Here is a 10,453-nt window from a genome sequence, read left to right on the forward strand (position 1 = left end):
GAGGTGGTTTATAGAGGGTATCAGGGACTGAGTGGATAATGAGAGGGGGATTTATAGAGGGTATCAGGGACTGAGTGGATAATGAGAGGGGGTTTATAGAGGGTATCAGGGTCTGAGTGGATAATGAGAGGTGGTTTATAGAGGGTATCAGGGACTGAGCGGATAATGAGAGGGGGTTTATAGAGGGTATCAGGGACTGAGTGGATAATGAGAGGGGGTTTATAGAGGGTATCAGGGACTGTGTGGATAATGAGAGGGGATTTATAGAGGGTATCAGGGTCTGAGTGGATAATGAGAGGGGGTTTATAGAGGGTATCAGGGACTGAGTGGATAATGAGAGGGGGTTTATAGAGGGTATCAGGGTCTGAGTGGATAATGAGAGGGGGTTTATAGAGGGTATCAGGGACTGAGTGGATAATGAGAGGGGGATTTATAGAGGGTATCAGGGACTGAGTGGATAATGAGAGGGGGTTTATAGAGGGTATCAGGGTCTGAGTGGATAATGAGAAGGGGTTTATAGAGGGTATCAGGTACTGAGTGGATAATGAGAAGGGGTTTATAGAGGGTATCAGGTACTGAGTGGATAATGAGAGGGGGTTTATAGAGGGTATCAGGGACTGAGTGGATAATGAGAGGGGGTTTATAGAGGGTATCAGGGTCTGAGTGGATAATGAGAGGGGGTTTATAGAGGGTATCAGGGACTGAGTGGATAATGAGAGGGGGTTTATGGAGGGTATCAGGGACTGAGTGGATAATGAGAGGGGGTTTATAGAGGGTATCAGGGTCTGAGTGGATAATGAGAGGGGGTTTATAGAGGGTATCAGGGACTGAGTGGATAATGAGAGGGGGTTTATAGAGGGTATCAGGTACTGAGTGGATAATGAGAGGGGGTTTATAGAGGGTATCAGGGACTGAGTGGATAATGAGAGGGGGTTTATAGAGGGTATCAGGGACTGAGTGGATAATGAGAGGGGGTTTATAGAGGGTATCAGGGACTGAGTGGATAATGAGAGGGGGTTTATAGAGGGTATCAGGGACTGAGTGGATAATGAGAGGGGGTTTATAGAGGGTATCAGGGTCTCAGGGGATAATGAGAGGGGGTTTATAGAGGGTATCAGGGTCTGAGTGGATAATGAGAGGGGGTTTATAGAGGGTATCAGGGACTGAGTGGATAATGAGAGGGGGTTTATAGAGGGTATCAGGGTCTGAGTGGATAATGAGAGGGGGTTTATAGAGGGTATCAGGGTCTGAGTGGATAATGAGAGGGGGTTTATAGAGGGTATCAGGGTCTGAGTGGATAATGAGAGGGGGTTTATAGAGGGTATCAGGGACTGAGTGGATAATGAGAGGGGGTTTATAGAGGGTATCAGGGTCTGAGTGGATAATGAGAGGGGGTTTATAGAGGGTATCAGGGACTGAGTGGATAATGAGAGGGGGTTTATAGAGGGTATCAGGGTCTGAGTGGATAATGAGAGGGGGTTTATAGAGGGTATCAGGGACTGAGTGGATAATGAGAGGGGGATTATAGAGGGTATCAGGTACTGAGTGGATAATGAGAGGGGGTTTATAGAGGGTATCAGGGTCTGAGTGGATAATGAGAGGGGGTTTATAGAGGGTATCAGGGTCTGAGTGGATAATGAGAGGGGGTTTATAGAGGGTATCAGGTACTGAGTGGATAATGAGAGGGGGTTTATAGAGGGTATCAGGGACTGAGTGGATAATGAGAGGGGGATTATAGAGGGTATCAGAGTCTGAGTGGATAATGAGAGGGGGTTTATAGAGGGTATCAGGTACTGAGTGGATAATGAGAGGGGGTTTATAGAGGGTATCAGGGTCTGAGTGGATAATGAGAGGGGGTTTATAGAGGGTATCAGGTACTGAGTGGATAATGAGAGGGGGTTTATAGAGGGTATCAGGGACTGAGTGGATAATGAGAGGGGGATTATAGAGGGTATCAGAGTCTGAGTGGATAATGAGAGGGGGTTTATAGAGGGTATCAGGGACTGAGTGGATAATGAGAGGGGGATTATAGAGGGTATCAGGGTCTGAGTGGATAATGAGAGGGGATTTATCGAGGGTATCAGGGTCTGAGTGGATAATGAGAGGGGGATTTATCGAGGGTATCAGGGTCTGAGTGGATAATGAGAGGGGGTTTATAGAGGGTATCAGGGACTGAGTGGATAATGAGAGGGGGTTTATAGAGGGTATCAGGTACTGAGTGGATAATGAGAGGGGGTTTATAGAGGGTATCAGGGTCTGAGTGGATAATGAGAGGGGGTTTATAGAGGGTATCAGGTACTGAGTGGATAATGAGAGGGGGTTTATAGAGGGTATCAGGGTCTGAGTGGATAATGAGAGGGGGTTTATAGAGGGTATCAGGGTCTGAGTGGATAATGAGAGGGGGTTTATAGAGGGTATCAGGGTCTGAGTGGATAATGAGAGGGGGTTTATAGAGGGTATCAGGGTCTGAGTGGATAATGAGAGGGGGTTTATAGAGGGTATCAGGTACTGAGTGGATAATGAGAGGGGGTTTATAGAGGGTATCAGGGTCTGAGTGGATAATGAGAGGGGGTTTATAGAGGGTATCAGGGTCTGAGTGGATAATGAGAGGGGGTTTATAGAGGGTATCAGGGACTGAGTGGATAATGAGAGGGGGTTTATAGAGGGTATCAGGTACTGAGTGGATAATGAGAGGGGGTTTATAGAGGGTATCAGGGTCTGAGTGGATAATGAGAGGGGGTTTATAGAGGGTATCAGGGACTGAGTGGATAATGAGAGGGGGTTTATAGAGGGTATCAGGGACTGAGTGGATAATGAGAGGGGGTTTATAGAGGGTATCAGGGACTGAGTGGATAATGAGAGGGGGGTTTATAGAGGGTATCAGGGTCTGAGTGGATAATGAGAGGGGGTTTATAGAGGGTATCAGGGACTGAGTGGATAATGAGAGGGGGGTTTATAGAGGGTATCAGGGTCTGAGTGGATAATGAGAGGGGGTTTATAGAGGGTATCAGGGTCTGAGTGGACAATGAGAGGGGGTTTATAGAGGGTATCAGGTACTGAGTGGATAATGAGAGGGGGTTTATAGAGGGTATCAGGTACTGAGTGGATAATGAGAGGGGGTTTATAGAGGGTATCAGGGTCTGAGTGGATAATGAGAGGGGGTTTATAGAGGGTATCAGGGACTGAGTGGATAATGAGAGGGGGTTTATAGAGGGTATCAGGGTCTGAGTGGATAATGAGAGGGGGTTTATAGAGGGTATCAGGTACTGAGTGGATAATGAGAGGGTGTTTATAGAGGGTATCAGGGTCTGAGTGGATAATGAGAGGGGGTTTATAGAGGGTATCAGGGACTGAGTGGATAATGAGAGGGGGTTTATAGAGGGTATCAGGGACTGAGTGGATAATGAGAGGGGGATTTATAGAGGGTATCAGGTACTGAGTGGATAATGAGAGGGGGTTTATAGAGGGTATCAGGGACTGAGTGGATAATGAGAGGGGGATTTATAGAGGGTATCAGGTACTGAGTGGATAATGAGAGGGGGTTTATAGAGGGTATCAGGGTCTGAGTGGATAATGAGAGGGGGTTTATAGAGGGTATCAGGGACTGAGTGGATAATGAGAGGGGGTTTATAGAGGGTATCAGGGACTGAGTGGATAATGAGAGGGGGATTTATAGAGGGTATCAGGTACTGAGTGGATAATGAGAGGGGGTTTATAGAGGGTATCAGGGTCTGAGTGGATAATGAGAGGGGGTTTATAGAGGGTATCAGGGACTGAGTGGATAATGAGAGGGGGTTTATAGAGGGTATCAGGGTCTGAGTGGATAATGAGAGGGGGTTTATAGAGGGTATCAGGGACTGAGTGGATAATGAGAGAGGGTTTATAGAGGGTATCAGGGACTGAGTGGATAATGAGAGGGGGTTTATAGAGGGTATCAGGGACTGAGTGGATAATGAGAGGGGGTTTATAGAGGGTATCAGGGTCTGAGTGGATAATGAGAGGGGGTTTATAGAGGGTATCAGGGACTGAGTGGATAATGAGAGGGGGTTTATAGAGGGTATCAGGGACTGAGTGGATAATGAGAGGGGGTTTATAGAGGGTATCAGGGTCTGAGTGGATAATGAGAGGGGGTTTATAGAGGGTATCAGGGACTGAGTGGATAATGAGAGGGGGTTTATAGAGGGTATCAGGGACTGAGTGGATAATGAGAGGGGGTTTATAGAGGGTATCAGGGACTGAGTGGATAATGAGAGGGGGTTTATAGAGGGTATCAGGGACTGAGTGTATAATGAGAGGGGGTTTATAGAGGGTATCAGGGTCTGAGTGGATAATGAGAGGGGGTTTATAGAGGGTATCAGGTACTGAGTGGATAATGAGAGGGGGTTTATAGAGGGTATCAGGTACTGAGTGGATAATGAGAGGGGGTTTATTGAGGGTATCAGGGACTGAGTGGATAATGAGAGGGGGTTTATAGAGGGTATCAGGTACTGAGTGGATAATGAGAGGGGGTTTATAGAGGGTATCAGGGTCTGAGTGGATAATGAGAGGGGGTTTATAGAGGGTATCAGGGTCTGAGTGGATAATGAGAGGGGGTTTTTAGAGGGTATCAGGGACTGAGTGGATAATGAGAGGGGGTTTATAGAGGGTATCAGGTACTGAGTGGATAATGAGAGGGGGTTTATTGAGGGTATCAGGGACTGAGTGGATAATGAGAGGGGGTTTATAGAGGGTATCAGGTACTGAGTGGATAATGAGAGGGGGTTTATTGAGGGTATCAGGGACTGAGTGGATAATGAGAGGGGGTTTATAGAGGGTATCAGGGTCTGAGTGGATAATGAGAGGGGGTTTATAGAGGGTATCAGGGACTGTGGATAATGAGAGGGGGATTTATAGAGGGTATCAGGGTCTGAGTGGATAATGAGAGGGGGTTTATAGAGGGTATCAGGTACTGAGTGGATAATGAGAGGGGGTTTATAGAGGGTATCAGGTACTGAGTGGATAATGAGAGGGGGTTTATAGAGGGTATCAGGGTCTGAGTGGATAATGAGAGGGGGTTTATAGAGGGTATCAGGTACTGAGTGGATAATGAGAGGGGGTTTATTGAGGGTATCAGGGACTGAGTGGATAATGAGAGGGGGTTTATAGAGGGTATCAGGGTCTGAGTGGATAATGAGAGGGGGTTTATAGAGGGTATCAGGGTCTGAGTGGATAATGAGAGGGGGATTTATAGAGGGTATCAGGGACTGAGAGGATAATGAGAGGGGGTTTATAGAGGGTATCAGGTACTGAGTGGATAATGAGAGCGTGTTTATCCAGGTTATTATGGTCTGAGTAGGTAGTGATGAATATGAGGGAGATGTTCTATGTCACAGAGAGTTGCTGAAACATGGAATAGATTCTGGGATGGATCTCTGGAATGATCCAAGTTGCTGTCGGGTTGTTTTTGGAGACAATGTGTTGACTCCGTGTGGATGGACTCTGGGTTTCCTTGACCTGTTTCCCTATTCTCTTGCTCTCTTTAGGCGATTTATCAAATCAATTATGATGAGTACAGTTATCGCAGCACACTGCCCCGACACAGCAAAGCTCGACACCAGGTCAAACCCTTCTACTCCAAGTCTAACAGTTACCTCACGATCGTGAAGCACCCTGAGGAAATCCCCTGTGATTCGGATCTCGATGTGCAAGTTCATTACACCATCAAGGGGCTGCATGACGGGGAACAGCACGACCTAGACGTTTTCTATCTGGTACGAAAATGATACTCTACTCAGAACTGAACTGTGGTCCCAGTGTGGGACCGAACCCCACCCGCAGTCCGTGTCCGCTAACCCTCACCCCTTCCCCTGACCCTCTGTACTCTGACCCTCTGCACTTGGTCTGAATTTCTCCTTGTGAATTGTTCTGTTATCTTTCTGTCCCCAGGTGATGTCGAGGGGATTGATCGTGTCCTTGGAGATGAAAACTATCTCAGTCGGAGGATCTGAAGGTTTGAACTCGGTGTCACTCAACTGTCTGTAAAAATATCCCCTAAACATGGCTCACACTCCCAAATATTCACAACCTCCTCAAATATTCAAACCCTCCTCAAATATTCACACACTCTCAAATATTCACAACCTCCTCAAATATTCACACACTCCCAAATATTCACACACTCTCAAATATTCACACACTCCCAAATATTCACAACCTCCTCAAATATTCAAACCCTCCTCAAATATTCACACTCTCCCAAATATTCACACACTCTCAAATATTCACACACTCCCAAATATTCACAACCTCCTCAAATATTCAAACCCTCCTCAAATATTCACACACTCTCAAATATTCACACAATCTCAAATATTCACACACTCCCAAATATTCAAACCCTCCTCAAATATTCACACACTCCCAAATATTCACAACCTCCTCAAATATTCAAACCCTCCTCAAATATTCACACACTCCCAAATATTCACAACCTCCTCAAATATTCAAACCCTCCTCAAATATTCACACACTCTCAAATATTCACACAATCTCAAATATTCACACACTCCCAAATATTCAAACCCTCCTCAAATATTCACACACTCCCAAATATTCACAACCTCCTCAAATATTCAAACCCTCCTCAAATATTCACACACTCCCAAATATTCACACACTCTCAAATATTCACACAATCTCAAATATTCATCCACTCTCAAATATTCACACACTCCCAAATATTCACAACCTCCTCAAATATTCAAACCCTCCTCAAATATTCACACACTCTCAAATATTCACAGACTCTCAAATATTCACACACTCCCAAATATTCACACAATCTCAAATATTCACACTCTCCCAAATATTCACACACTCCCAAATATTCACACACTCCCAAATGTTCAAACATTCTCAAATATTCACAACCTCCTCAAATATTCAAACCCTCCTCAAATATTCACACACTCTCAAATATTCACACAATCTCAAATATTCACACACTCTCAAATATTCACACACTCCCAAATATTCACACACTCTCAAATATTCACACACTCCCAAATATTCACACACTCCCAAATGTTCACAACCTCCTCAAATATTCACACACTCCCAAATGTTCAAACATTCTCAAATATTCACAACCTCCTCAAATATTCAAACCCTCCTCAAATATTCACACACTCTCAAATATTCACACACTCCCAAATATTCACAACCTCCTCAAATATTCACACACTCCCAAATGTTCAAACATTCTCAAATATTCACAACCTCCTCAAATATTCAAACCCTCCTCAAATATTCACACAGCTCATTTCCCGGCGGAGCAGCAAGAGAAGGTAGCGACTCTTCGGTGGGTGAGTGAAGGCATCAGGAGCTGTGTTTTAAAAGTAAGTACTTACTGTTTTACTTACTGTTTTCCTTGTCTTTGAGTTTCTTTTGGCGCCGGAGGAACCGGAAGCTGGTCGGCAGCGAGGACTCCTGGGTAGGTATTTTCCTTAAAGGTGCGGAGCTCCGTGGACTCGGCCTCATTTCCCGGCGGAGCAGCAGGAGAAGGTAGCGACTCTTCGGTGGGTGAGTGAAGGCATCAGGAGCTGTGTTTTAAAAGTAAGTACTTACTGTTTTACTTACTGTTTTCCTTGTCTTTGAGTTTCTTTTGGCGCCGGAGGAACCGGAAGCTGGTCGGCAGCGAGGACTCCTGGGTAGGTATTTTCCTTAAAGGTGCGGAGCTCCGTGGACTCGGCCTCATTTCCCGGCGGAGCAGCAGGAGAAGGTAGCGACTCTTCGGTGGGTGAGTGAAGGCATCAGGAGCTGTGTTTTAAAAGTAAGTACTTACTGTTTTTACTTACTGTTTTCCTTGTCTTTGAGTTTCTTTTGGCGCCGGAGGAACCGGAAGCTGGTCGGCAGCGAGGACTCCTGGGTAGGTATTTTCCTTAAAGGTGCGGAGCTGAGTAAACCCGAGCCACTACACATGTAGTGTCTCCCGCCCATCCTCCTCCTCTAACCTAATAATAAGACCCTTTTTACCCTCCTCCTCTAGCCAAAAAGGACTGAACAGGTAAGCTATTTACTGTTTTTGTTAATATCTATAGTTGTACTTAACTAAGGGGTAATTGAATAAAAGAAATGGCAGCCAGTGTAGTGTCTTGCTCCTCCTGCAGAATGTTCGAGGTGAGGGAAACCTCCGGTGGCCCTGCCGACTTCACCTGCTGGAAGTGCATCCGTCTCCAGCTCCTATCAGACCGTGTTAGGGAATTGGAGCTGGAGCTGGATGAACTGAGGATCATTCGGGAAGCTGAGGGGTTGATAGATAGAAGCTACACGGAGGTCGTTACTCCACAAATCAAAGGCAGCTGGGTAACAGTTAGAGGTGGGAAGAGGTCAGTGCAGGGATCTCCTGTGGTCGTTCCCCTCAACAACAAGTATACAGTTTTAGATACTGTTGGGGGGGGGGACGGCCTATCGGGGGCAGGCTGCAGTGACCGGGCCTCTGGCACGGGGTCCTGCACTGTGGCTCAGAAGGGAAGGAGGGAGAATGGGAGAGCACTAGTCATCGGGGACTCGATGGTGAGGAGTACGGACAGGCGGTTCTGTGGGCGCAGGCGAGACGCACGGATGGTTTGTTGCCTCCCTGGTGCCAGGGTCCGTGATGTTTGTGATCGCGTCTTCAGGATCCTTAAAGGGGAGGGGGAGCAGCCAGAGGTCGTGGTGCACATTGGCACCAACGACGTAGGAAGGAAGGGTGGCACAGATGTTAGAAGTGAGTTTAGGGAGTTAGGCTGGAAGCTGAAAGCTCGGACGGACAGAGTTGTTATCTCTGGTTTGTTGCCGGCGCCACGTGATAGTGAGGCTAGGAATAGGGAGAGAGCACAGCTGAACACGTGGCTGCAGGAATGGTGTAGGAGGGAGGGCTTCCAGTTCTTGGATAATTGGACTGCATTCTGGGGAAGATGGGACCTGTTCAAACAGGACGGGCTGCATCTGAACCAGAGGGGCACCAATATCCTGGGAGGGAGGTTTGCTAGTACTGTTCGGGAGGGTTTAAACTAGTTTGGGAGGGGGATGGGAACCGGACTTGTAATCCAGGGACCAGTGGGTCCACTCAGAAAGACAAAGAGTGTAGTGAGGTATTGGGGAAGGTAGCACTGTCACAGAGGACAGATGGGCACGGAGAAGGGTTAAAGTGCGTATACTTCAACGCAAGAAGCATCAGGAATAAGGTGAGTGAATTGAAGGCGTGGATGGGCACTTGGGACTACGATGTTGTGGCCATCACTGAAACGTGGATAGGTGAGGGGGAGGAATGGTTTTTGGAGGTACCTGGTTATAGATGTTTTCATAAGATTAGGAATGGTGGTAAAAGAGGTGGGGGGGTGGCATTGTTAGTTAGAAATAGTGTAACAACTGCTGAAAGAATTTTCGAGGAGGATCTGCCGACTGAGGCACTGTGGGTTGAGGTCAGGAACAGGAAAGGAGCAGTCACCTTGATGGGAGTTTTCTATAGGCCCCCCAATAGCAGCAGGGAGGTGGAAGAGCAGATTGGGAAACAGATTTTGGAAAGGAGCAGAAGTCACAGGGTAGTAATTATGGGGGATTTCAACTTCCCAAATATTGATTGGCAACTCTTTAGATCGAATAGTTTGGATGGGGTAGTGTTTGTGCAGTATGTCCAGGAAGCTTTTCTGACTCAGTATGTAGACTGCCCGACCAGAGGGGAGGCAATATTGGATTTGGTACTAGGTAATGAACCAGGGCAAGTGATAGAGCTGTTGGTGGGCGAGCACTTTGGAGATAGTGATCACAATTCTGTAGCATTCACTGTGGTAATGGAGAGGGATAGGTATGTGCAACAGGGCAAGGTTTACAATTGGGGGAAGGGTAGATATGATGCTGTCAGGCAGGAACTGAGGAGCATAAGTTGGGAGCATATGCTGGCAGGGAAGGGCACGGTCGAAATGTGGAACTTTTTCAAGGAGCAGATAGTAGGGGCCATTGATAAGCATGTCCCTGTCAGACAGGGAAGGGATGGTCATGTGAGGGAACCGTGGTTGACAAGAGAGGTTGAGAGTCTTGTTAGGAAGAAGAAGGATGCGTATATAAAGTTGAGGAAAAAGGGCACAGGCATAGCTCTGGAGGGATACAAGTTGGCCAGGAAGGATCTGAAGAAAGGGATTAGGAGAGCTAAGAGAGGGCATGAAAAATGCTTGGCGGGTAGGATAAAAGAAAACCCCAAGGCCTTTTACGCGTATGTCAGAAATATGAGGATGACTAGGGGGACCATAGGTCCGGTCAAGGACAATAGCGGGAGACTGTGTGTTGAGCCGGAAGAGATAAGTGAGGTTTTGAATGAGTACTTCTCTTCGGTATTTACGAATGAGAAGGGGTGTATTACTGAAGAGGACGGTGGGAAGCAGACTGGTAAGCTCGAGGAAGTGCTCGTTAGGAGGGAAGATGTGTTGGGGTTTTT

At 46.8% G+C, this 10,453-nt stretch overlaps 1 protein-coding gene across 1 annotated transcript in view; it reads left to right on the top strand.

Annotated features, from left to right (window-relative positions):
* Positions 1 to 5,989, top strand: part of LOC137366752 (alpha-2-macroglobulin-like) — a gene marked incomplete at its 3' end in the record, with an annotated part of 37,582 nt that extends 31,593 nt beyond the window's left edge. Inside the window, exons 8-9 of the mRNA XM_068028406.1 lie at positions 5,523 to 5,750; positions 5,926 to 5,989. Of these exons, the coding sequence (XP_067884507.1) occupies positions 5,523 to 5,750; positions 5,926 to 5,989 (292 nt within the window). The remainder of the gene's footprint in view (positions 1 to 5,522; positions 5,751 to 5,925) is intronic.
* Between the last annotated feature and the right edge of the window lie 4,464 nt (positions 5,990 to 10,453).

Source organism: Heterodontus francisci, unplaced genomic scaffold (assembly GCF_036365525.1).
Source record: "Heterodontus francisci isolate sHetFra1 unplaced genomic scaffold, sHetFra1.hap1 HAP1_SCAFFOLD_1601, whole genome shotgun sequence".
Taxonomy (NCBI): domain Eukaryota; kingdom Metazoa; phylum Chordata; class Chondrichthyes; order Heterodontiformes; family Heterodontidae; genus Heterodontus; species Heterodontus francisci.